The sequence below is a fragment of the Microtus pennsylvanicus genome, chromosome 1 (assembly GCF_037038515.1).
Source record: "Microtus pennsylvanicus isolate mMicPen1 chromosome 1, mMicPen1.hap1, whole genome shotgun sequence".
Taxonomy (NCBI): Eukaryota; Metazoa; Chordata; class Mammalia; order Rodentia; family Cricetidae; genus Microtus; species Microtus pennsylvanicus.
The window spans coordinates 12,195,373-12,223,250 of NC_134579.1; the positions used below are offsets into that span (position 1 = coordinate 12,195,373).

General features: G+C 39.5%; 1 protein-coding gene across 14 annotated transcripts in view; it reads left to right on the forward strand.

Moving 5' to 3' along the window:
* Positions 1-27,878, forward strand: part of Robo1 (roundabout guidance receptor 1) — a 1,008,387-nt gene that overhangs the window by 609,261 nt on the left and 371,248 nt on the right. For 5 of the 14 annotated variants that reach the window (XM_075953698.1, XM_075953766.1, XM_075954138.1 and 2 more), the window contains exon 1: positions 23,634-24,774. The exons of the other annotated variants lie outside the window; for them this stretch is intronic. In XM_075953698.1, the coding sequence (XP_075809813.1) occupies positions 24,720-24,774 (55 nt within the window). In that variant the 5' untranslated portion in view covers positions 23,634-24,719. Of the gene's footprint in view, positions 1-23,633; positions 24,775-27,878 lie in introns of those variants that run through there. 14 annotated transcript variants of the gene reach the window in all.

A 27,878-nucleotide genomic window follows, 5' to 3' on the forward strand; every position in this document is an offset into this window, starting at 1 on the left:
GCTACCACGGGAATACAAACTCTCTGCCACAGTCTCACTTTGTCAGGGTTTACTAGCGTCACAGACGTGAATAAAGAACTGAGAGTAACTCCGTGCCTCCTTCCTTTCTAAAACCACAAGAAGATGCATGAGGCAAAAGAGTTGTGTGGTGTTGGGGCTTTCTATTGCTGTTTGCAGTCTAGAGCAAAGTGGCATGAATGGCATTGGCTCAGAGACCACTAAAGTGTGGCAGCTTCATAACCTCTAGAAATGTTAAAGGCTGCCTGTGTGGGCTGGCCACCTGAACCACACAGAGCATATCCTCTTGGAAAAAGCAAATCTGTCCCTACAGACTTGAGCCAGGCTGTGCTTGAACATGAGCATCTGGCCCATGAAGTTCTGAAAAGCTATGAGTGGGTAAATACTGCGCTCTGAGAGCCATTCTCATCCAAATGGTGGAGTCAGCCTTTTGGTTATAGCTTATTCCAATTTGATTAATATTTTCTATTTTAATAAAATAAATTAGTATGTATAGATACTAAAAAAACACACTATAAGAAAGGTTGAAAGAATGTTCCAGTAAGCTAAGATTAACAATTTTAGATGCTATTTTAAGTAGTTATTAATATATAAAAAAGGCTCAAAAATATTTCAGTCCTTAAACATTTAATTAAAAAAATGGAAGAGAAATCCTTATGAGTTGATGACAACAACTGAGCAGAGTCATTCCATACTACACTTCGCAATCAGGTATAGTTGTGCGATCTCATTATCCAAGAGGCTGAGGCAAGAGGATTACTATAAATTTGAGACCAGCCTAAGGTTAGTAAAATTAAGAATGGACTAGGCTACATAGCCAAAACCCTTATCTCAAAAAAAGTAATAATAAGTGAAGGTCAGCTGAGAATATAGCTCAGTTGATAAGAGTGCGCTCTCTCTCTCTCTCTCTCTCTCTCTCTCTCTCTGTCTGTCTTTGTCTCTCTGTCTCTGTCTCTCTCTGTCTCTCTCTCTCTGTCTCTGTCTCTGTCTCTCTCTCTTGTGGGTGGGTTTTAAGCAGGATTTTTCTATGTAACAGTCCTGGTTGTCCCGGTACTCACGATGAAGACCAGACTGGCCTAGGACTCTCAGAAGTCCACCTGCCTCTGACTCCAACTGCAGGGAATAAGGGTGTGCACCTCCATGCTCTGCAGAAGAGTGGTTTCTTAAACATGCATAAGCACTGAGCACTAGATGTGATAACCAGCGCCTGATCACCTGAGCATGGCACTACACATCTGTAACACTATCACCAGAGGAATTTCATAGCCATCCTCAACTGCACAGCCAGTTCTATACAGTTAATTAGCCTGAGAAGCACAAGATGTTAGACTCGGGAGACGGGAAGTTACAAAGGAAACAAACACAGATGTAACAAGAGCCTGAGAAATGTCTAGACAAACATGAGTCATATAGTAAAAGAATGTACACGCACTTCTGGCTAATAAAATCTGGTCTTCCCCGAACAGATGAGTTCCTTCTAGAAGCAATAGCGGAGACAGTGGATGTGGAATCTCCGTTGATATCTAATGCCCCAGGAACAAAAGACAGATAAGCACTCAGATAAAACCTGTCTGAAGCCCAGTGTGGGGAAGCACATGAGAGGGTTGCAGGGCCTAGAAATGCTGCCAAGTCCCTTGATAAAGCCAGAGAATACACGGGCCGAAGGAATGTGCTAGACTGAGAAGTGCGCTATTGTAAAGTGTCTGGAATGTTTCTTGTAAGCAGTCACGAGATGTCTGAGTTTGAAGGGAAGTATCACATAATTCAATACTTTGGGCTGTGACAGAGATATCTCTGAACCAGGCAGTTACAGACTAGGAATTGTACTGGAACACTGGAATACCACAATCAAAACTATAAAACCACTGTGATTTTTAGTGTGCTACTTCTACAATGGAGAGGGGTAGAGAGTCGTAGTCTACTAACAACAGCTAATATGTGCTAGAACGTAACATCAGGAAATGAGCTGTAAAACTATGATATGAAAAAAATCAAAACAAGTGTTTATACTGAGAAGGCAAAAAGCTGAAGAAAAAGTTAGGCATTTAGTTTAGAGGCAAAGATATGACTAGATTATATATATATTATTTATATATTAAATATAAATTTAATCTTTTATAAAAATTGTTTTTCTTAGTTTTAAGATTATTAGCTGAAATTTTTAATTTACAAGCATGAAGATTTTAGTTTCCAGTTCTTGAAACAGAATGAATAATATGGTTTAGCATATTCAGGTTCCTGAAATGTAATGAATAATTTAAGGGTAGAATATGATTTGTATTATTATGTGATAGTATAAGAAGCACACTTTGAGCTATTATCACATTTCATCTACACACTGCTAATGTGAGTTACATTCCATCCATGGAGATGCCACTACAGGCAAGACTTGCTGGAGATGAGTGAGAAAGAACTTAGAGAATCCAGACGCTAAGATGTTTTATTCACCCATGTTAGTACTTGGGGGGGGGGGGTACTAAGGAATTTCCTATAAAAATGGAGTCCTCTTTGCATCTGTATTGCAAGTAAAACCTTTTCCCCTACTCTGGCTGATTTTTAGCAGATACAAAAGTTGTACTAGCATTCATAGAGATAACCACAGAACTATAATACTATTATATTACACAGAATGTGATTCTTACACATTGTATACTTGTTGTACAAGCATCTACCATCTATCAAACGTTCTACATATATGAATTACCTCACTTCTTCTGGAGAGCAAGCTCTGATTATCGCGAGTTCACAGATGAGAAAACTGAGAGCAATATTTGGAAAGGTGCCTAGAGCCCTGTAGTCCTTAAAGGCATGGGAAGAATTCTGGTCCCAGTTCAGACTCAGCCCAAAGCTACCACTACTTCCACCATCTTTTCTTCTGAGGGAGACAATAGACTATTTTCTAAATCTCTCAACCAGGAAACACCAACTGACTGATCATAAAATTAGATAACAGAGCTAAATTTGTTAGTTACAATAACACAACACAGAAAAATATAGGGAATTTTTAAGAGGAAATTATCAAAAAAATGAGAGAATTGAATTTCAAAAGATAAAAGAAATAAAAATGAGCATGCCTCCATTGTTCCTCTAAAAAGAGCTATTTTCTCTATCATTTAAAATAGATATTAAGGAGACGGAGCACGAGCAAGGAACTCAGGACCGCGAGGGGTGCACCCACACACTGAGACAATGGGGATGTTCTATCGGGAACTCACCAAGGCCAGCTGGCCTGGGTCTGAAAAAGCATGGGATAAATCTGGACTAGCTGAACATAGAGGACAATGAGGAATACTGAGAACTCAGGAACAATCGCAGTGGGTTTTTGATCCTACTGCACGTACTGGCTTTGGGGGAGCCTAGGCAGTTTGGATGCTCACCTTAGGAGACCCGGATAGAGGTGGGCGGTCCTTGGGCTTCCCACAGGTCAGGGAACCCTGATTGCTCTTCGAGCAGATGAGGGAGGGTGACTTGATCGTGGGAGGGGGAGGGAAATGGGAGGCGGTTGCGGGGAGGAGGCAGAAATCCTTAATAAATAAATAAATTAAAAAAAAAGAGTTAAGAATCCACAAAAAAATAAAAATAAAAAATAAAATAGATATTAAAGCCAGTTCTCCATAGAAATGCTTCTATTCTAAGCTATAGAGCTTATGTCCCTAGATATCTGAACCTTCAAAGTTGTACAGTATGACTTTATGTACTGTATGGTTTTATGTACAGTATGGTTTTCCCTACAGTATGACTTTCTTTGGGAACAGAGACCTTGTAGATGTTGAGATTATAGACTACCATGGATTTCTAACCCAATACGACTGCAGTGATGCCGAGGGCAGAGATTGGGATGATGAAGCAGAAGTTAAGGTTCCAGGAAGCCTAGCTAAGAGAAATTGGCATGGAACAGGCTGTATCCATTAGCAACCAACTCTGATGGTGCATTGATACCAGGTTTTCAGATCCAATAATTATGATGCAATAATATTTTTGTTGTTAAATGAAAAAAATGATATAGAGCATGAGAATTAGGTCACTTCTACTCAGCATTTCTGGACTCTTGTCTAGCCAGGGGCCCTGAGCCAGAAGTCCAAATGGGTATAGCAGAACCCTCACACACACACTGAACTCCCATTCCTGAGTTTGTCTTTCCACAGCCAGGATACACAAATGCTTACATAGAGATGAATTGGGAGAGAGAAGCTGTGTCTACGTGACGGTCGCTATCTTTCCTTCATGTCTTGGAGAATATACTCATTTCTACTCTTTTTTTTCTTTTTCTTTTGGGTTATTTTGTGTGTGTGTGCTTTTTCCCTGTATGTACTTCTGTGTGAAGGTGTTAGGTTTTCTGGAAATGGAGTTACAGACAGATGTGAGTCACCATGTGGGCCCTGGGAATTGAACCTGGGTCTTTTGGAAGATCAGTCAGTGCTCTTAACCTCTGAGCCATCTCTCCATCCCTATTATTTCTACTCTTGATTTAAGCTTTGAATCTGATGGAAGCCTCTGCTATAGTCTGGAAGTAAGAGTGGGAAATATGGAATTTTACTCATGGCTCAGGTAAAATTGGAAAAGCCACAAAAATTTAATTTAGTAACAGATCTGGTGGTCTTTTTAAAGAAAGGGATTTAGATTTGGGGAGGCTATGCTTCCATGGCTATTTTTTTTATTTTTTAAAAATGTCTTGTTATTGTTATGCATGTGCACATGACGTATATGTGAGGATATAAGCGGAGGTCAAAGACCAGCCTCAAGAAATCACTTCTCTCTTTCCACCTTTAAAACACTTGGTGAGCCAACTCACGTTACCAAGCTGGCATGGCAAGTGCCTTTACCTGCTAAGTCATCTCTCTGGCTCTTCTGTTCTTAGACATATTCTAGGCAGTGGACTGAGCAATGAGCAATGCGAGCCTAACAAACACACAAGGAAACAGTTCCCCCATCTCCCCTCCCCCCTTTCTGTGTGTGTGTGTGTGTGTGTGTGTGTGTGTGTGTGTGTGTGTGTCTGTCTGTCTGTCTGTCTGTCTGTCTGTGTATCAATGTGTCTATGTCTTTGTGTTTGCCTGTGTGTCTGTTCAGGCCATCAACAGCTACTTTTTCTAACTCGTAGTATTTGCAAACTGAAAAATACAGGTAGGTAAGACAATCACTACAATAACTGAAATTAAAACAAACCATGAAAATAAAGAAATTCACCATTCAAAAGACAGAAAGGGACAGGACAACACTCACAAGTATAAACTGCATAGAAAGCCATTCAAACCACTTTTAAAAGGTGTCATAAGGTGTCATATATTAAGATAGCTAACTTATTTCAAGAGTTCCTCATAATTGGTGGTCTTCCTTACGTAGCTACAGAGTGCAAGCTTCTTCTGATTGTCTTGAAAAGCCACACAAAGTCTCTAGAAATTCTGTTTATTCAAAACACTACCTAAATTTTGACCCAGTGTACAAATGTATCACATTTGATTGTTTTATTAGGCATATACTTTAAGATTGTTAATAGCTATAAAGTTTAAGAAACCAGTATACATACAAATAGAATTACTTTAGAGATTAAAATCTCAACTGTAAATGAATTTGATTTTAATAAATAGTACATAGACAAATATTGAGCTTTTCACTACTTCTATTTCTTCAAGTAAATGTTTAAAAGAAATTATCACTCTTGATCTGAGTAGAAACAAAAATTCATGGTATGGTTAAATGTCATAAAAACACAGTTGTGTAAACATCTAGTTCCCATTCACACTGAAATTTCTTAGCTGAAAGTTAAATCCTAGCATAAAGCAAAATATGAGAATATACAGATTTTTCAACTCACATCCAATAGCTTGACCAAAAATAAAATTCAAGACATTACTTCCTGCATTTTTCTTGGAGTGAAACATATACAAATACAATTTCTTGTGCATTGGCAGACACAAGACCAGACTACAGTTTCTAAACAATTTCCTTGGTAAACATAACACCTTCTTGTAATATAAACAAATTCTCTAACAACTTTTATCAACCTTTATTCCATCTGGCACTAAAGAATAATATTTTGCTTGAGTGAACAGGGTAATCTTCTCATCATACTGACCTTGGGTAACATATTTAAATTGACAATACCCACATAGCCTAAATTATCGACTGACTGATTATGTTTAATTAGATGTCAGTTGCTTTTATGAAGAAGAATGGGTTCGGGGGAGAACGGATGTGAAATGGAAGAGAAAATTGTTGGGAAAAAAAAGGCTGAATACATTATACAATATTCACATAGAGCAGTCTTTGATGATGGCCACTGCATCCAGAGACTACCAAGAATACCTAGGTTAATTGAAAGAATTTCTGAAGCATCAAGAAAATCTTATTTCAAAAGATATTAAAGGAGAAATAAATGGGGAAAAAAGTGGTCACTCTCCTGACCTGGCTGAAATCTCCCTGAATTTAAATTCTTGACACTGTTGGGGTATTAGTTTCCTGCTTCAGGTTTAATTCTCATTCCCCTGGGGGCCAGAAGGAACTTTTTCTATTCTTTTTCGAGCCCTCCTGGGATGTTTCTTCACAATCACTTCGTCTATTTACAGGCACAGTTTGCTGCAGGAACTCGAGAACCTGCAGCCTCTCTCTTGATGTGCTGCTCCGGAATGCGAGAGTTCAATCCCACAGGCCTTTTTAATCACTGCGGAGTTTGCACCCCTTTTCATATCCAGCACACTGTAACGTGAGCCATACCCCAGATTTTGCCCTGGATAATTCAGTAATTCTTAACAGCTGACTCCAACGCACAATATTGAGTTTAAGGCACAAAAAACTCTCCTTCCTTCAGACCATCGTAAAACTCCTAGGCCATGTCACTCTTTGAATAAAGGAAAAATAAAGAAAACTGATCATTGTGTTATACCCATATTTTTTAGTAACATCACGACCTGATGAATGTTTTGATCATAAAAGGTTTTAAACTTTTAGGTTTTATTTACAATTTTGAATAAGACCATCTACTGAAGGAGTCTGAAACCCAAGAAAAATATACTTGTTTTGTTAATAGACATAAAAAATTCTTTCATAGCAAAGTATTTTGGTGAGCACAATATTATTAAGATTTTTATACATGAACATCTGAGTTTGTGTTAGAAATAAAACTAGTTAATGTTGAGCCTTTTCTGGCACGCATAACTAGATGGAATAGTAGTCAACAAGCAAGAGGAGGCATGAAAAACTCACATCAACAGCTTATTTTCAAATTATCAGTGACTCAAATTAAAGCGAATGTGTATTCCCAGCATAAATAATTACTTACCTGTATCCCTACAGTGCAGCAATAGGGGACAGTAGAAGACAGGGAGGTGGGGAGGATGTGGGAAGATCTGGGCAGAAGAAATCATAATCAGACTATATTGTATGAAAAATCTATTTCCAATAAAATAAATAAAATCAAAATGACCAACATATTTAACTTTCTTTTCAAAAAAATTGTTTATTTTTATTTTAGATCCCTGTGTAAGTAATTGCATATTTACATACTCAGGCATGATTTGCTTATAGAGGCCAAAATTGGGCATTATAGCCTCTGGAACTAAAGTTCCAGGAAATTGTGAGGCACCAGTTAGGTCTTGGGGCCGAACCTTGGGTGCTCTGCAAGAACAAGTGTTCTTGACCATCGAACCATCACTCCAGCGCCCACATTTTCACACACACAAACATTCAGAAATTGAGTCTTTCTGGAAATATGAAGAAACCAACTTTGTGAGCCTCCTGCTCTCAGGTTCTCGTAAACATCTCCCGTTGTGTTAGAGAGAGTTAATAGTCCTAGTAAAAACTATCCGAAATTTATAGAAAACGCAGAGTCCCTGCATTTACAGAGAATGTTTAATCTCTATTTTTAGTTAAAAGTGACCTGATCTCTAGACTAGCAAAGATGCTTAAAGCCTATGGCATCCCTGTCAGATGCTTTAGTGATCTCTCTGGCTTTATTTACATTGTTTAAGCTATTTAACAGTAGTTGCATGTCAGGTTACTACTTTCACTAACTGATGAACTAGAAACTAATGGAACCCTTACATAACTTCTTATTCTTCAGTGACATTAGCATCAACACAGTCAAGCTGGCCTTCAGTCTTAATATTGCCAGGGAAATTTCCCAAGGAAAATAGTCTGTACCAACCCTCGTTCCAATCTGTGGGAATTATTTATTGAAAGAAACTGCTAACTATTTAAAGAAGAGAAAAGTGAAACAATATTACTCAGATAAATCCACAAGATTGAGAAATAGAAAGAAAATGATTGAACATTTCAGAAACATTTGGACCTGGTGAAGTACACACTAGTTCTGAACACTAAGGCAGGAGGATCATGAATCTGAGACCAACCTGGGTTATTAACTAATAAGATCTTGTCACAAACAAACCAGCAATTGGAAACAGCTTTCATTGTTTTCTGCATTTCTCTCTCTCTCTCTCCAAACACACACACACACACACACACACACACACACACACACACACACACACTGGAGCATACTCTTGGTGGACAGAATGTATGCAAGTCACCCATTTCTCTGAACTTAATTTCCCCTGTTTCTGAGTCCCAGGGTAGAAACTTTCAAATTCTCTCTAGTATTTTCATGAGGAGGTTATGTCAAGAATTGCAAAGTATACTTCTGTTAACTCACTTGTGTAGTGTAGAAGAAAACACCTATTTTATATAATCATGATATTTTATGAGGAGTCATTTTCCAAAGACTGTTAGAGACTTAGACCGAAAGTATATTATTGCAAAATTTGAGATATGAATATACAGAATAAATTCTGAGGTACTGTTTCATCCAAAAAAAATTATTTAAAAGATTGGCGGTTGGTAGAGCAGAGAAGCCAGGAGGAGAACTGGCCTCTTGATTTGCCATGGACTCAGCTTCTGAGGGTTGAATGGGAGCACAGAGCCATGGACTACAACCTCATTACAAAGAACCGTGACCCAAGTTTGCGCGAGTGTTCCAAGGAAATTTATGCTGAGAAATAGAAACCAGATTATTTTAATACGTATTACTTCTTGAGAAAGTATCTTAAAATATAAAATCCCAGGTTCAAAACATTGGACATAAGAAAAACCTACAAAGGCAGCCTTTTCCCAAACTTTCAACCCAAGTGTGTTTTATAGAAATGAACAGGTCTGCCTTAACGGAGCCCGTCTCCTGCTGTGGGTGGCAGAGCCGCCACTGCCTTGAAGGTACTTCTAAAAGAAACGTAACCAGTCTTTAGAGCAGCATGCAGTGCTGCAAGGAAACCGGGGGGCTCATCAGCCTATGCATTTCATGCTACCTGGACCATTATCACTATTTTATGGAAGGATTTATAAGCCAATTACATATATTTATAACCGTTATAAACCAGTATCGGGCCTTCCTCAGTGAAATGTGAATAACATACTAAGAGTGTTTTTTAAAAATGTCTAAAATTGAAAGATTAAATCATTCACTTAATTGATGAAAGACTAATTTTTACTACAATATACTAAGTATATTTCTTTCGATTACTAAGATGACTTTTACAAACCTCATATTCATATGCTCATATTAAAGCATCCCAAAAATGTGAAAAATGTGCTGATTACGAAAAGGAGGTCATACATATCCTGCTCAAAGACATGATGCAATTAATGCTGCAAGGCACTATTCCACTGGCTTAAAATAATCAGATTTTAAGCTTAAAAAATTAACTACGAATAAAAAAATTAATTTTGCAATGTGTTAAGAAAATTGTATAGCTTCATATTTTAATCCCTTCTCATTTTAACAGGTCATCTTTTATCTTTTTCTATGATGACTACCCTCTCACCCCCCATGGTAATTTCTTTCCCAACAGTTAAGAAGGGAAGTTGGTATTTCTCATGCTCTAACCAGCAGAGGGCAACAGAGCATTGCACACTAAGCCTCCCTCACCCATTGGAAGCTTTGCACAGAGGAAGTCTCTTTGTGAACAAAGATGCAGACTTTAGTGAAACACACAATGTCTCCTACTGGTTCTCAGACTGTGTGTAGGTACCTTGAGTTTGGGATTACAATTATGATAATTTATCACAACTACGGTGAATTTATTATCTAATACTAGCCCAATGGGACATGCTTGAAAAAGTGAGACCCAGCAAAATGAAAAACGTTTCCCAGTTTAAAGGGAATCTTCAAAAGCACAAATTCTCAGTATTGGCTAGCATTTTCTATATATGCGCCTCTCATAGTCAGGTAGGGAGAGAATAATCTTTGATCAAAAGGAACCCCTCTCATTTACATTTTTGTAAGTAGATGTTTCGTTTATACTAAGTACGCATCCATTTATGAATCCATCTTAAGTTTAATAATTTAGTTTCAATTCATTATATTTTTAACATGATTTTTGTGATGATGACTGAAATTGAGTCAAAACTGAGAAACGATTAATAATATGGGGGAAAGTATTGATTTAAATCTAATTTACTAAGCAATATATTTCCTTAGTGTTTATTTACAACTCAAGTTTTTATAAAGCCAGACTCTTTTGTCTTCTCAGAGTCAAACAACTAATTATTTTCTTCCCACTTTCTGTATATTTGACTAATGATATGTGCTCTTTGACAACTTTTTCCCCACACACAGAACATTCTGATTGCTCCCAGTCCCACCCTCTCTCATCCCCCCCCCCCTCCTTTGTCTGCCTCTACTCTTCACTCCTAATCTCTTCCACATCCGTGTCTTTTCGCTTTGTTTTTGTCGCTCTGCATTTGAGCAGGCCCATCTGTGTGGCTTTGGGATTAGATTGATCCATTAAAGCCTAGTGGGCGCACACCCGAAGACAGTGGCACGTCCTTTCCAAAAGGAGCCCAGTTCAGCAGGAAGAGAGAGGGACCCCTGACCCCAGCACCCACCTGTGACTGACTGTTGAGAGACCCTGTCACGTACAGGTCCAGCGCCAAGTAACCGCAGCTGCTGTGAGTTCGTTATTGCATTAGCTGTGCCCGGAGGATGAGATTTCTCCACCCTTCTCCCTGTCTTCAAGCTCCTGCATCTGCTCCCACACACATACCCCTTCCTCAATGTTCTCTACGCCTTAGTAAGGGCAGTATAAATGACGTTAGAACTGAGCCCCATTTCACTTATTCCCAGCATTGTGGGAAACCATGAGCTTCAACAGTCACTGTTGCTCAGCTGTTAGCCACACTGAGGACAGCACGAAATTTGTTTTCTAGAAGATACTGTTTCCCCTCCTTAGGATTCACAGTCTCCTAACTAGGTAAACATTTAGGAAGTTCATTTTATGACACTTTTGCTTACCCTTTCTTTTTTCCTTTGTACACTATGTAAATGGGATTATAATCCCATTATCTCTGAATTTGTAATAAAATAATATGTAAGTGGATTTTCTCATTCAGTTAAAGGATATAATATAAAAATTACTGGTTTAGGAAACTTAATCCTTGGTTGGTTTCAAAATATCTGGAACTTTTTTCTCACACATATATTATTTATATGAGCATTATTTTGACTGTAGATGTTAATCAGGGACTATCTTCCTGTTTAAAAACTGAAAAAATATAATTACGTATCATATTTAAATCAGAAACATATTTACTTGTCCTTATGTTTCAGAGGGAATTGACTTTGACAATATTGTGAGAACACTATCTCAGCACCCGTGGAATGTCATTGCCGCTTTAGCTGGCGTCTACACTCATGGCTTTCAAAATCAGATCACCCAAGAGTTCAAAGTTACCACTGGCTCTATAACCAAGCCAGTCTGGGCACACTGTCTGGAAGAGAAAAAGAAATGAATCCAATGTAACCTCAAGTTTACAACAATCTATTAGTTAAGAATGCTGTGTTCTAAAACTTATAGTAATGTAATTGCATGTGTCCTTATAAAAGGAAAAAAGATAAGTTTATTTTACAAGGCATTATATGTAGATATCATTTAAATTATATTTACAGTTTTCTAGACAATATTGCAAGCAGTAGCTCTTATGCAATTTCCATAGCTGATTAGAAAAGTTTCAGTCTTCTACTGTTAACTATAAACAAAATCTTATTATTTTCAGAATAAAAGTCTTTTTACAAGAAACTCACAGTAATAATAATTAATGTTTAACTATAGTTTTTACTATTTCAAGCCCTATTGTAGATGTTTATATGTATGAATTGTCTGTTTTATCTTTTGTGAGACACCGACAGGGTAAGACCTAGTATTCTATTCACTTCCTGTAAAAAGAACAAGTCTTAGAGATACTAAGTGTCTTGTTCATTGTCAGCTAGCTAGATAGGAATCCAATGGGCATTTTTCTGTTCTTATGAGTGTTCATGTCTTAGAAACAGGCATTGTACCTCATCTTTGTTTTACATATGTGCTCAATCCTGTCTTTTCTTCAAAGAGTAATGTTTAAGTAAACACTCTCACTACTCCAAGTTTAAGTTACCTGAGACATTCCTTTATCCTGTAATTAGCTAGAAGACAAGTTGCAAAGGCACGGTCTCCATAATACATTTCCTGCACTATCTCTCTCTCTCTCTCTCTCTCTCTCTCTCTCTCTCTCTCTCTCTCTCTCACACACACACACACACACACACACACACACTTTCAAATCATCATCCACACAAGAACAATTGTTTAGACTCCTTTCTATCAAGTGAGTGGAATAGTACGTAGAAGAAAACAACAACAAAAATATTCAGATCAATTAAATCCACACTAACTCAGCTGTGCTTCTGGTCTTCCTTTGATATGCAATGTTAGTTACTTTTATAAGTCCATGAATACATAATAATAAATGCTTATAAGAAGAAAGGCCTCTTTTGGAAAGTGTTATATCATAATTCATTAGAAAAACATAATTAAAATTTCATTTTTAAGATACATTAGCTTTTGATAATTTGGTGCAAATCATGTATATTATTTACAGTATTCTCCAGTACAGTGGGCACAAATAACTGCAGAATCTAACTGTGACTCATTCCTGAGATGGATATCAACTACGAAATGATTAATCTTCATGAAGAAGACAACGGTGTTCAAACAGATGTTAGGCAGGGGCAGAGTTGCTCAATCTGAACACTTATTGACATCCAGGGTGATGGTTCTTTGAGGTGGGTGGGAGCTGTCTTGCACAATACAAGATGTTTAACAGTGGTTCATGTCTTTACACTAAGCACCATAGGCAGACTCCGTGTCTCTCAGTTGTGGCTATCAGAAACATGTCTAGGTAAGGCAGAAGACAAGTCGGGTGCTGGTAGGTGTGGATTCTCTCACAAGGGAGGATAATGAAATAGAGTAAACTCATATGCAAGAAGGAGGTGCAAAGTTAGAGTTTCTCTAGAAACAGGAAATGGCTAGGCACGAGAATTCTTCATGTAGACTTTCTTCTTAATTTCTTTCTTTTAGTCTACAGCTTCATTCCACCACCCCCCTCCAACCTTGTTAGCTATGTAGAATTCTAAGTTGCGTTTATGATCACTTTGGAAAAACTATTTGGAAGTCTCTCATTACTACAGTGGTATTTACAAGACATACATAAAAGACAAGATTAAAAGGCATCTTTTGACAGGATTTATTTGTGATTAGTGCTGTGGAGGTCCAAGTTGTTCTTGAGGCATATCAAACAGAAACCTGACCTGCTGGCCCAGGCTGGAAAAGGCAGATCTGGAGGGGCTTGACTGGGGTTTTGATCTGAAGAGTTAGAGAATGAATGGTTAATGAGGAAAGACTGTGTCACAAGACTACTGTTCTCTTTCCTTCTTTAGTCACATGGCTTCCACCTGAAAAGCACATTTAAATGATGCTGTAAGCGAGGCCCATATGTCAAAAAGCTTTCCATTCATTAATGCCTTTTAAAGAATTCTAATGGTTTGGAAACAGTAAGTGGAGCAAGATATAAAATGTTAGTGTAGTGGATAATCTGGCTTATTAGATTTTGCTCGGTGTTCTTTACATTTCAGTATGAGTTAAGCAGAACTGACAAGAGCCCACCAATATTTAAAACAGATGGATTTTCCAGACAAAGATTTGATCTTTTAAAAGTGGGAAAATGATTCACCCCAAGAATCGACAGCATTATTCTTCAGCCACGAAAGTATGGAATGTGGGGATTAAAAACTTTTTTTTTAAATTTCTCCAAGTATACTGCTCATAGTTCAACAAAAAAGGGAAGATACCAAAGTCTTTCTAATTTCTATTGTATGGCAAGCCACATGTTGGATTTAGAAAAAAAAAAAAAAGAAGAAGAAGGAATGTTAGCTAAAGTCACATGATTTGGGTAAACTGCAAGAACATATGCTTCCAGGCTGACTTTTCTTCAGCTATTGTGTTTATGTGTGGTCATATAGTACTTTCTGTCAGTGATTATTATGGCCAAGAATTGAGCAATATACAATCTAACAAAAAAGAAACTAGTAGTAGGGAAAAGTGAATTGTTTTTAAATTTTTAGTTTCTCCAAAATGTATCAGTTCAGAAAAAATCCTGATGTCATGATTTATTGTCCCTCCTAAAATAATAGTTTACTTTCTGGTGTTAAATAACAAGAACTGTGAAATTCAAGCATACTTGTGAAATACAAATGTTTGGCTTTATTAATTGCTTGTAATGAAAACAAATGGCTTCCCTTGCACAAACACGTGGTAATCCTAAGGGAAAAGAAAACGTTTTGCAGCTCAGAATTCTAATAATTCTTTGTAGCTCTCTGTTATCTTTAACTCGTGTATATTGCATGCAAGGCTTAATTTTAAATTAGTGATTAGAATATTTGCTCCAAACATTGGGATAACTTAGTAAGTTGTTTGCATGTTGGCGAGCATATTTCATCAATATAGTATCTGTAAGTAAAACGATGCTCACTCTAACAATTTAACTGGCAAAGCAACGTGACTTCCAATATCAGATTTTGTGTGTCTTACTATCAAGTGAAATAAATTAAACACCTAGCAATTGTGATTAGTTGCACGTAACTTAACAAATTTATGTTATTGAATTATTTCAAATTTTTAATTAATGTGTTATAGACTGTTTTTAGCATGAAAATTATCATATATATGAAAGAAGATATTGATTTCATAGTAGTGTTGCACGCATGCTTTGTGAATGTATGTCTGTGTTTTATAGGTGATAATAGTCAGAACAATGTTTATTTTAGGCAACAACTCTACAGCTGTTTAGACTCCAGTCTATTCACAGCATTTTGTAGTCTATCTTTCCACAACGTAAGATGAAAACTGCACCTTATATACAGAAGCAATAAAAAATAAGGATAAACAATAAAGTGCTGATTGCACACCTGATTGCATGTGAAGTATTCATTATAAATTTCTGTTCTTTTGTTTTCCAAATGTTCTAAAGTGCACCATTTTTATGTTGTGAAGCAAAATAATTAAAACTCACTAGGACCTACTGACTTTCTGCTAGAAAACAAAACGTACAACTTCTAGAATGTGCTTCTAACAATAGTTTTGTTAAAATGTGAGCATGGCAGCAGTAGTCTTTCTCTTCTAGTTTAAGTATTATAACATTATAAGTATAGAGTGCTATTTAGAAATTTCTCTATAGGTAAAATATATTGTCTAATGTTTTTGGTGACGACGTTGCTTTGTAGCTGCCACAAACGTCTCCTTCGTTTCAAAAATACACAAGTGATACAAAAAGGTAATAAGATACGTACTATACCAGTGAAATCCTATCTTCTAGGTGAAATAAAGCAGCTTTACAGCAATATATAAAGATAGGAAATTGAGAAGATGAGATTAGATCAAATCAACAAAGACTTTTGGTTACAATAATGGAGTTAGATGATTTCTCTTGGAATGTGGCCAGGATACTGGAGAGGGGGTGATTAAACTTTAGGGGAAATATATAATTATCCACGTTGTTAAGACAGTAGGTTGACATTTCATGTGGGTTTTCAACAGCAGTTGGTTTCTCAGCGACAATTGTGGGCTGTGGATTCAGTATTTATCCACAAGAATGAGCGCCTCCATATTTAGAACCCTAGTTCTCAATCACACCAGGCGGCTATTAAATCCCAAAGCCCCAATTTAGCTTTCTAAACGTGAAGTCATTTTTTCATAAGCCATAGGAGAGAACATACTAATAGGGTATAAAATAAATAACTTTCAAGTTATCATGATACTACAGTTTAATGAATTATTTAACACTGTTTTACTATTATTTATGATAAACTTGGATATACCCCTTTTCCAAAGCTATTGTTACATTAAATATTTAGGTTTATTTTGTTTTGTTGAGTAAGTTAGAAAATAACCTATAAATAGAAAACTCTAATACATCTCAAGATTTTTTTTTTCTAGTTAACATAACATGACTTCCTTAAGGAAGTCATTAAAATAACTGTTAGGATCTAGGTAAAATATTCAGAATAAACAAATCAGCAGGTGGGAATAAACATAACCAAGTCAGGAAATAAGGCCTAAACTCCAGCACATGCGCCCCAATCCTATAAACATTTCCTGAAAAGATTTTTGGAAGCAATGAAACCTCAAAAATATGAAACAGTTCTGTAAAAACACATCTGCGGAATTACACATAATGTAAATTACTTAACAGAATAGTGTTCAAGTTGCAAGACTATGAAGTGTGGCAGTCAGCTGTGCAGCTGCTAACTATGATCCCGATTGTAGAGAATTTTTACTCATGATTAGAATAGTATTAGAATAGATATATCTTGGAGTCTGAAAGCAAAAGACATCAAAATCCTGGGCTCAGATAGCAATATACATATACACACATACATCTTCATGTTTTCCAATATTCCTTGGATGTCTTCACACACAATCAATATGCTTGTATGCTACCTCATTAGGTTTAAAGGAAACATTAAATCACTTCGAGCACTTTGATTATGAAGTTAAAAATTAAACTTCCATATAGAGCAGAACCACAGACTTGTGTACTTCAGAGACAGTTTCTCTTACTGAGTCCCAAGAAGAGACTGCATCTTTAGACAAAACTTCTACACTGATAGCATTGTCCTACAACCAGAGCTGTGCAAATAATGTCCCCTTAATCAATAACTTTTATTTGTGTCTGTGAGAGTAAAAGCCAGACTATCAGTTCAGACAACAAGGCTTCAAAGCTGAGCTCAGCCATGTAACTGAGCATTCTCTGTCTCCTCCAGCACAAAGGGGAATGATAGGAGGAACTGACCCAATAACGCATTGTGCCGGAGGATTAAATGTGTTTAGAAACAGAAAATACCTAGAAATTTATCACAAGCCAATAGTGCTACTGAAATGTTGGTCCCTTTTCTTTTTGGAACAGTTTTTACCCAAACCAACCAATCCATCTAAACTAGTCCTTAGATACCTGGTGAAAGGTCAGAGTTATACAAAACTCATTATACGTATGATAAAATAACTAGTGACTTACTATTCTGAACACGCAGAAGTTTGATCAAGAGTTTCTGACCCTTATCTCAGTTAGGGTTATTACTGCCGCGATGAAGCACTATGGCCAAAAGCAAGCTGGGAAGAAAAGTTTTGTTTTGCTTAATCAGCATTACTCTTCATCATGGAAGGAAGTCAGGGCAGAAACTAAACAGGGCAGAAACTTGGAGACAGGAGCTGATGCAGAGGCCATGGTGGAGTACTGCTTACTGACTTGTTCTTCATTGCTTGATCAGCCTGCTCTCTTCGAGAAGCCAGGACCACCTGCCCAGCGTAGGTGACATGTGTCCTAGGGAATGTTACTCTCAGTTTCAGAACTTCCATTTAAGAGAAAGTTCACTTGTAAGGACCAATTCTAGCTTCAACATTACATGCCTTTTTCTTCTTTTTTAAGATTTTCATATCTATTATATGTACAGTGTTATGCCTGTATGTCTGCCTACCTACAGGCCAGAAGAAGGTACCAGATTTCATGACAGATGGTTGTGAGCCACCATATGGTTGCTGGGAATTGAATCCAGGTCTTCTGGAAGAGGAGTTAGTGTGCTTAATCACTGAGCTACCTCTTCAGCTCCTCAACATGACATTCTTTAAGTTTGGTGAATAGATTTAGATTCTTTGCTTCCAAATAAGCGAGTCTTTCTGTAGCCATAAATTCAGTTGTAACCCATGGAAACCCATTGAGTGGCAAGTTGAACTAGGTAAATTATTAAAATATATCTTGAAGAACAAGTTTAGAATTAAGTTTGCTGAAGATGCATTTTTGGAAACAATCCATACAGGCATGTGAAAGAAATCTCACTCGTGCATGTGCTTGATAAATATTTGAGCATCTGCTAAGGGCCAGGCACTGTCTTAGATGCTGGGAATCTAAGTGGAGAAAAAAGTCATCCCATGTTGAAAGGGCCAGCTAACAAAACAAAACAGAACAAAACAAGGAATATGTAGTGCCTTAGATGGGGATAAGTGCTCTGAAATAAAATAAGAGGCTAAAGCAGAAGATGCCATGGTATGGGAAGTTTAAAGAGTCTGTTAAAAAAAAGACATCTGGGAAATCCTCATACCACTGAAACCTAAAATAAAGGAGAGCATAAATGTATCGATGTATGGAGGTGAGTATTCCACACTGGGCACCTCTAGTGCAGGTGGTTGGCTGACTCATTTTAGCAATAACATGGAGACCATGGCAGTAAAACAAAGTGAGGCTAGTAAAAGTGGGAAGGGAGTGTTGTGAAAAGGCCTCTTGTTGGTTCCCAGCTGCTCATCCCCGAAATAATCACACAGAAACTATATTATTTACATCACTGCTTGGCCCATTAACTCTAGCTTCTTACTGGCTAACTATTACATCTTAATTTAACCCATCACCATTAATCTGAGCATCACCACGAGGTTGTGGCCTACCAGCAAAGTTTCAGCATGTCTGTCTCCAGTGGCGGCTCCATGGCTTCTCTCTGACATAGCCTCCTCTCTCCCAGCATTCAGTTTAGTTTTTCCCACCTAGCTCTGTTATACCCTATCAGGCCAAGTCAGTTTCTTTATTCATTAACCAATAAAAGCAACACATAGACAGAAGGACATCCAACACCAAGGGAGACAGACTGACAGGGATGGGCCACATGCCTATGTCTGTGATCAGCCTTGTATACTTCCTGAAGAACTCATACTCCTAATTGGATGTGTGATGGGAAACCACTGGAGGGTTCTGAACAAAGACTTCATGTGTCTAGAGGTTTAACAGGTTTCCTCTGACCTTTATGAAGAATGGCCCAGAAGTACAATTACAGTTACTTCAGTAGATGCGCTGTCCCAGGAAGGATGATTGCATGGCTCGTTTTAACGCTAGTTTCCTGACAAATGGCCTCATTGTCTAAAGGAAGATGGATAATATTAATTTCTAGGCATGGGACAGTGCTGCAATGGCTACATGCTATGGGTTGAGTGATATTTACCCAAGACCCAAGTGTTCTCACAATGCCTATTTGCATATTTAAGGCATTGAGGAACTCAGAATGTGTCCGACTCCAAAGTCTCCCAAGCCTATCCTACCATGGGCTCTCTTTTCTATGTGCTTTGGTTCAAAACAAGCTGGGTTCAAATGGAAGCCCATGGCTTCTGGGCCATTGAACTCTGAGTTAATCTTCTACTCCCCTAACCTCATCTCCACATTGGGAGAGTAATAACACCTCACGGGGTGAGAAGTAGATCAGATATTGTTTGTAAAGTGCCGCAAACCATTCCCTCAATTAACACTACTTCCCTGTGTCCCCTTTTTTATATTCTTTAAAAACTAACCATCTGTGAACACAAACGGTGTAAGTTTTAATGAGATTCATTGTGGCTGGAATGTAAGGTCTCAGCCTACCAAACAGTAGCACCTACTTTTAGAATATCTGCCATGACCCAGCATGCAGAGATGCTCAGAGGCAACCACAATGGCTATAATTTCACAACACATTAGACTGCATTATAGTATGCATATTCAGCAGGCCTAAGAAAGCTTTTGCAAGGGGAGGACATGTCCGTTGGCTCAATGGCATCCTCTCCCACCTTTCAAAAGTTCTGTTGAAAGTGTTGTGCTGCCTTCATTAGCAGTAACAAGAACCTTCCAAGTAAACGAAATTGAATGAGCTGTGTCTTTTCTTCCTGTGCCTATCTGGTTTGGTGGATATCCCCGTGCTAAAGGACAGAGAAGCCTCCAAACAGTACAGTTCTAATGTGTCTGATGTACATGTACAAGACAGTAAATAGACTGAATACTTTAAAATACAAGTAAATGTAAATTGTTTTCCATTTTACTAGAAGTACTCGAGGTTCTACGCTGATTGGGACTATGTCTCCAAATTGGGGGAAACAGTCAAATATGCATTTTTAGATTAGTATTTTAGATACCAAACAGTTTGTAGATTATCTAGCAATTTTGTGTAAAAATTGCTAAATAAGCGGTTGTTTCCTGAGGGATGGTATATTGGAGTAGTCAGCAGAGCCTTGCTGTGTAGAGCTTGCCAGATCTGCTCACCAGATCTGCTGGAAATTGTGGCTTGAATCCCAGGCTCTGTTTGATACTCAGGCGCCTTGCTAGGAAGGCAGACAGACAGACAGATGTTCTGGTTTGTAGTTTCCTCAGGATTCTGCCTTCCTGATCAAAATAAGTGCTATCTGGGATCCCCGGAGAGACCCTCCGGACTTTTGTTATTTCCTGAATTCCTGCAACTGCTTCCCACCCCAATGCCCTAATCCAGGAAAGATAAAATCAAATCAGTGAGAGATCCCTGTAGCTTTGGCGTTTTGCCTGTCAAAAGTCCCTAATCGTGGTACTATTACTGGAATGCATTATTTTCAAGCTTCTTTAAACTTCTCAAAGAAGCTCTGAGAAATCCTTACTTTCCAAACTCTCCGAATGCTACTCTTTTCCTTTCTCCCTCCCTTTTCTCTGTCCAATTTTTCTGTCTTTTTTTTCTTTCAATTTTTAATCTAGCATACAATATAATGAATTTCATTATGGTGTTTCCCACCAGCATTCTCATCAAAGAGATCAGAATCGAATTTTTGGTGTAAATAAAGAATCACTCTTACCTTGGTTTTGTCTCCTCACCAATCTGGAGTGTCTTAGAGTTCTGCAGGAGGCCTGTCTTGATTATGTTTCCTATGCCTGTGTAGATGAGACACATGTACTCGCTTTTATTCATAGAACACACTGAGAGCATTTCAGGCATTATTTCAGGCACTGTAAGGTTCAGCAACAAAGAGAATGGTGACAAACTGCTATGGAAATTCCGTCTCCAGGAATATTCAGAGCTATCAGTTCACACAGGGCCTCTTTGGCTTTTAGATTTTGGGGCAGACCTTTCTGTAGAGTTGGTTTTGTTCTTTGCCTTAGAGGAAGCGCTAGAGCTCTCTGGGCCTGGAGAATAGGCTTCTGTGTTTACATCTTACCCAATCAACAGCCTTTGTTTGCAGTAGATGTCCATTCAGCAGTTATTTGGATGGAAGTGAGTCGGAGAGTGTGTAAGAGAGGAGAGAAGAGTGTGCCTGCCCTCAGTCTCGCACCTGTTATGGGGCCCTAATACTGTCTGCATACAAGCTCTTAATTTAGATGTCAATTTTACCAATATACTTGACAAGACAGTTTTAGAAAACACTTTGGGTGGTGGGTATACTTACTGTTGTCTCCCTAGGCAATTTCATCTTTAAGCCTGGAACAAAGGTGTTCCATAGTATAATATACTGAAGTTGAAAAACAGGAGCTAGTATTGATATAGTTCTAATTCAATGAAAATGTGGTGGGTGTTGAAATATATCTTAAAAATTGTTTATTTATTTATTGTGTGTGTGTGTGTGTATTTGCGTCTATGTTTAGCACATGTACAGAGCAACCTGTGGAGGCCAGTAGAGGGTATCAGAGGCTGTCAGCTCATCATGGTACCTGGAATAGAACCAGGGTCTTGCACTCTTTCTGATTGGACTACCTCTCCAGCCCCGCTGGTGAATTGGATGTTGAGAGATCTCAGTAAAATTGTGAAGACTAGGAGATGTACTTGGGAAACAATGTGATAGGGATTCTTTCATAGAATCTGCTTCTTCAGACTGGGTGTGTAATGGCAGAAAGCCTGTTTAGTGTGCACGAGGCCTTCTCATACTGAACAGGAGTGCACACACACACACACACACACACACACACACACACATACACTTGCATGTGTGTGGACACCTAAAATAAATGAAAATAAAAGGATATATCCCTTATTGGATAGAGCTTCAAAAATCTTTATTTAAAATCCACTTAAATAACTCTAGGATTTATGGATTTCTTTTCTCCTGCTCTCCTTCATCACGCTAAGCTTATTTATTTCCAATTCCTAAGCTATCTTATCTTAAAAGTACATTTTAGTCGGAGAAAAAAATTCATTTTCTGTTTTCCACTAAATATCTTTTCACCAAATCAATGTATATCTCTTAGCATTTAGTGCACGTTCTTGTTTTTACTGCTGAAAAGATTCTAGTTGTGCTCAGAATTCTTATCGCAGTGTATTTTCAGTCAGCTTTCTCAGGATTAAGTTGTTTTTTACTTCTCAAGGCAGGGTACTCTTAACCAGGTTCTTTTTCCACAGACAGTTGCTCTGAGTTCATGGGTCAGAGGACCCATGACCAAAATGATCACACAACCTTCTTTTAAACTTATGTTTTAGGGAGCTAATGCATGCACTCACTTAAGGGAAAACTAGAAAAGGACAGTAACACACACACACACACACACAGACACACACACACACACATCCAAATCCTCCTCACCTGCTCTATCCTATGTCACCCGCCATAGGCCAAGGAACCAAGTACTTGACTTGGAGTCATATACCACATGACTTTACATGGTCATGTACCATAACTTTGAAAACAGTAACTTATTAATAAAAACAATATCTGTAAGTGACGACACCTACCGCTTACTTTTACGGAACCTTTAGCATACATTATATGGGCTTTCAGAGGAAACAATGATTCACAAAAACTATGTCTGTCAACTATCCCAGGGGTGTTTTATATTGACCATAACTGACCTAATCATGAGGTAGCCCCACAGCCCCCATTTTTCAAAAGGGAAGATAAAGTTGGTAAGGCACAGGAATAATAGCTAACTGATACCTGTTACCTTGAAATTTAGGAGGCCATCATTGCAAACTTTAGATTATATGTAGCTTCCCCCAAATAGTTCCTCTTCTTTAATTATTAACTCTACTATGTACAAGGTACCAAGTTGAAGAGACTCTTCTGTAAATACAATGAAGTACCCAGGACTTAGCCCCTCAATCCTAGAATTTAGCCTTTCTATGGGACGGACCCCCAGCAAATTCAATGAAAATAGAGTATCCACGTACTGATACAGTCTATATCTTTCACTCTGTCCTAAAGCCTCTTTTCTGAAAGATCCAACCAGTTTTTTGTTTGTTTGTTTAATGAGAATGGGGAGAAGTGAAGTTATTTGGGAGTTTATTTCAGTCCCCTGAAGCGGTAAAGAAGAGGTTAAGAGGGACCTGGAGGATTTTTGAAGTCTTTGGTTTGGGAGGTTCCATTTGGAAAAAGGTGCAGGGGAGACTGTGGTGACAAGGGACCCAAGACAAGTTCTCATTCGCTTAGATTTCTGCTCCTGAGTAGTTGAAATCTCACCTGAGGGCGCAATTGGGCACTCCGGGCATGTGGATGGAAATATTAACAAGCAGAACTTGTCTGAGCAGCGCCACAGAGGACATGGCAGGGATCGCGCGTCCCCTTTAAAGGTTCCCGAGCCGGCCTGGAGAGGGAGGAAACCCTGAGCGGCTGGGACTGAGGGAGAAACCCACAAGCCGCTGAGCCGAGAGGAGGCAGCGTGAGAGCACAAACTTCAGACGCTGCAGCCCCGGGCGGAGCTCGGGCGAGCCTCGGCAGCATCCTCCTCTAGCTTCTCTCCACTAACTCCCGGACGCCCGGAGCTGCCTCTCCGAAGCTTCCAGGAGCACGGGGGTGAGAGCCGTCACCCGGGGAAGTTTGGGCTGTAGCTTGGTTTGGAGGTGCTTTCCGCGCGCCCCAGTAGAAGCAGGACCCAGGGCGATGCTGAGTGCTGCGCCGGGCTGGGGGCGCCCGGAAGGCGCGCTTACATCCGCGGTCCTGTTGCGGTCCCCAGTGCTCTCCGCATCCCGCGAGTGATGGGAACAAGGGCCCGCCCAAGCAGCCGCTGTCGCCGTACCGCCCCTTCGCTCCCTCCTGGCGCACGGAGTCACCGAGGCGCACCCCGTGAACCTCGAGACTGTCCTCTCTAGCTGCCGCCGCTACCTTGACTGCAATCACCGCCAGAGGGTGGCCGGCTACGTACTGGCTCTCCAATAGACGGAGGAGCACTTTTTTGGGGGCCCCTCTTCTTCTGTGCTCACACCCCAAGTTTGCAATCGCCGCGTAGCGGCGCCCGGGCACACGCAGTGGAAGCGCACGCCGGGAAGCTCAGCAGGACTGTGGAGGCAGGAAACCGCACAACTGCTCCTCCGTTTCGGCTCTTTGTTGTTCGCCTTGGATGATCCTTGGAAGTGGCTGAGCCTCCTCGCAAACCGGGGGTCCAGGGAAGACAAACCTTGGGATTTTTCTTTGCATAGGGCTCTGAGTGTTTGACAAGCCTCCGGAGAGGTCGACGAGAAACTGCCCTGCAAACTCTTGGCGGATTGACTCACGTTGCTTATATTAAGCCTTTGTGTGTAGAGTGTATGGTGTGTGGCTTCCATAAATTTGGAGATCCCCGCTTCTGCTCCCTTCTCTTGGCATGAGACTGTATGCAGGACCCACCCGAGGACAATGATCGCGGAGCCTGCTCACTTTTACCTCTTTGGATTAATATGTCTCTGTTCAGGTAACCTGCACTCTTGATCTCCTTTACTTGATCGAACCCTGACCCCTGAACTGACTCTTAGCGACCTCTCCCTTCTAAGGCCAAAGGGGGCTCGACCCTTCCAGAACTTCTACGGGAAAAGGTTTCTAGTTTCCCATTTGAGGTTGTCCATTTGGCCTTTCACCCCAAACTCCCCAGAAACCTCCCCAAATCTCTTGGTATACCCGGCCTTTCACCAAGTTCAGGGCACGCCCAGCTTACTCTAGGCAAACGCTTGTCTAAGCACTTGGATGGGAGGAAGCTGCGAGTTGTACCCAAGTTTTGGTTTCCAGGATGAGGCCAAATGAGTATCATCCATCTGAGGAGTCCTAAGGGGTGCTAGAGTGGAGGGGGGAGTTGTGTGTGTGTGTGTATGGAGGGGGGAGGAGGGCCTGTGATCCCCACTCCCCAGGAATCTGGTCCTCCAATCCACTCCCCCTCTTCCGAGCTCAGGGGTTTGTTAGAAGTTGTTTTATGTAACCAAAGTCTGTAATTAGATTCGATTCTGAAGTAACTTGAGGAAATAACTCCTTTCCTTGGTAGGATCTAAACTAGCCACTGCCTGGCTGGGCTTAGAAGGGAAACAAACGGGAGGTTGCCAGTGTCTGAAAGTTGCCCGGTAGTCTTTATTGGCGAGACAGAAGAGGAGGCTGCCTTCGTATTTGTGGGCTGAACTAAAGAGTTCTGAAGTCCCATATGAAGTGCTGGAAAGAAACAGCTTAGGATACTGTCCAAAGAGCAAGCACTTTTTTTCCTGCACTCCTTAAGACTCTTCAACGATGGGCGACTGAACCATGAACTCAACTTCTGCTTCTTCTCTTTTGATAAATTCTGGTTTCAATCATGGATCCAATTTCAGGCCTACTAACACACACTGAACCTTGGGGAATTATTATAGTCACATACTGAGTGAGCTTCAAGTTGCATCAGGGCCTAAATGTTAGAGTCACTTAATTTGCATAATTATGAAATAATTTTGAGGTTACTTTGAACACTTGTGGTCTATGGTGAGTCTTCATGGATAGATCAAAGCTTTTACTGAAGCCAAGAGGCTACAAAAAGGGGAAAAAAAGAGAAAAGAAAAACCCACAAGAACTAAATGATAGTAAATAAAGCCTAAAACATGTAAGCTCCTGAGAGATGGTTCTTTGGCGGAGAGTTAAAAGGCACATTTGAACTAAGCTCAATAGGAAACACACTAACTTGTTACTCATGTGAAGAAAACATAAATTGGAATCTCAGCCTTGACTATCTCATCTGTGTCGCAGTGGATGGATGAGAAGATTAAACCAACTCTTTGGGGGCCTTCCCCCCACTCCCACTTCCAACTTCCCCTTTTCGTGTGGCAGCCTTTCATCCCAGTTTGCATATCTAGATGATTGAATAGTTCTCCCCTCCCCATTATCAGCCATGGATGCAAATCAAAAGCATTAAGATCTGATCTATCTCTCTGTCGGTTTTTTTTTCTGTGTCTCCCCGTAGTTTAATTTACAGCCCCAGATACCTTTGAGATTTTTCTGTTGATTCACCTTCTCTTGTTAAAGTTTGTTCACGTGTGTAAAGGAAGGTGTCAATGTGATGAGTGTCTGGAGGGGCAGATTACCCAAGATAGGGGGATTAATGGTCATTAGTCACTGTTGGAGCGGAGTTTGTGTATGTTGGGACATTTTATCATGGCTGTAGATTAAAGAGAGGGTCACGTTAATAGGGTATCCCTGAAAGCTGGTCCTGTCAGCCTTCAAACTCTGTCTTCAGTTGGGAAATATGTGTGTGTGGGGGTGGAGTCCTCGCTTGTGTTTAATGATTTGAACAGTACTGAGATCCCAATTTGAATAGACGTGGGACATGTTTGGAATCTTAGCGCCAACATGATTTCTTGGCTTCATTTTCACTTGATGTCTGTGTGAGCCATTGAGTTTGTAGCCCTCAGGTTTCCCTCGAGTTGTGATGCTTGTCTGCTTTGTCAGGTTCCAGGCCAGAAGTGGCTTTCTAGCGCTTTCTACTCACTCTCATTCTACCAGGAGCTTTTTATTCCTTTGATAACTTTCTCTTATACTCCAAGTTCCTGGGAGACCAAACCGTTGGACTCCTCAGGTGATTTCATGACCCTGGTCTTCTGGAAAGCACCATGATTGATTTTAAAAAAAAAAGAAAAGAAAAGAAAGAAAGAAAAACGTAGCAGAGTTAGGTAAGTGACTAGTAACTTGGATGTACCCAAGACACCTGGACAGGGAATGAATGAAGTTCTTGAAAGATTGTGTTTCATGTTTTGCCTCCAGCCTGAGATCACAGTCTAGCACTTGTTAATGGAGTGTATTTAAGAGAAATGTGGTGAGCTTAAATAAATCAAAGTGTACTGCGGGGCTAAGGCGCCTTCGACAAGATTTAACCTGTAAAAGCATCTATTGATTGTCAGTTCTTTTTTTCTCTCCTTTTTGTTTTTAATGCTGGCTGCCAATTTAACAAAGTCTACAGTTATCTTCAAAGAGATCATAAACTCTGTTTTGGTGTGTTGATGGCATTTTGAACATTAAGTATTAAGACTGAGAGTGTTTGCTTTTAGAGTCTTAAAAAAACTTAATAACTTAATGCTACAAAAATACGGATTCTGTAAAGCAAAAGTTTGGGCAAAATGTGGGTATTTTTTTGGAAATTCATTTTAAAGGTGAATTTCTCTCTTCAGTTGGTATACCTGGGTTCCTGATTATGGATATGTACTTTTTGGTGAGGCGAGGACTGTTAGGGGCTATCCGGAACAAAGCTGAAGTCTCTCAAGAACTGAGACCACATGTTCTGTCATAGACATCTTACTAAACCCCTGGTTCAAACTTACTTTCAAGTGAAGAAATGATTGGATTCTGTGAGATCTGAGTTTCAGATGCAGCGTATGTTCTCCAGGGCTCGCTTTTTATTCTTTGGGGAGGTGTGCCTCTCTACACAGCTTTCGGTAAGTTTCACTGGTGTTTGGGACAGTGTCTCCGCTCTCTCCCTCCCCCTCCCTTCTCTCATTATCTTCTCTCCCAGCTCCTCTCCACAGGCATTTTGGTTACATTAACCAATGTTGATTAGTTTTTAAGTTTCAAAAA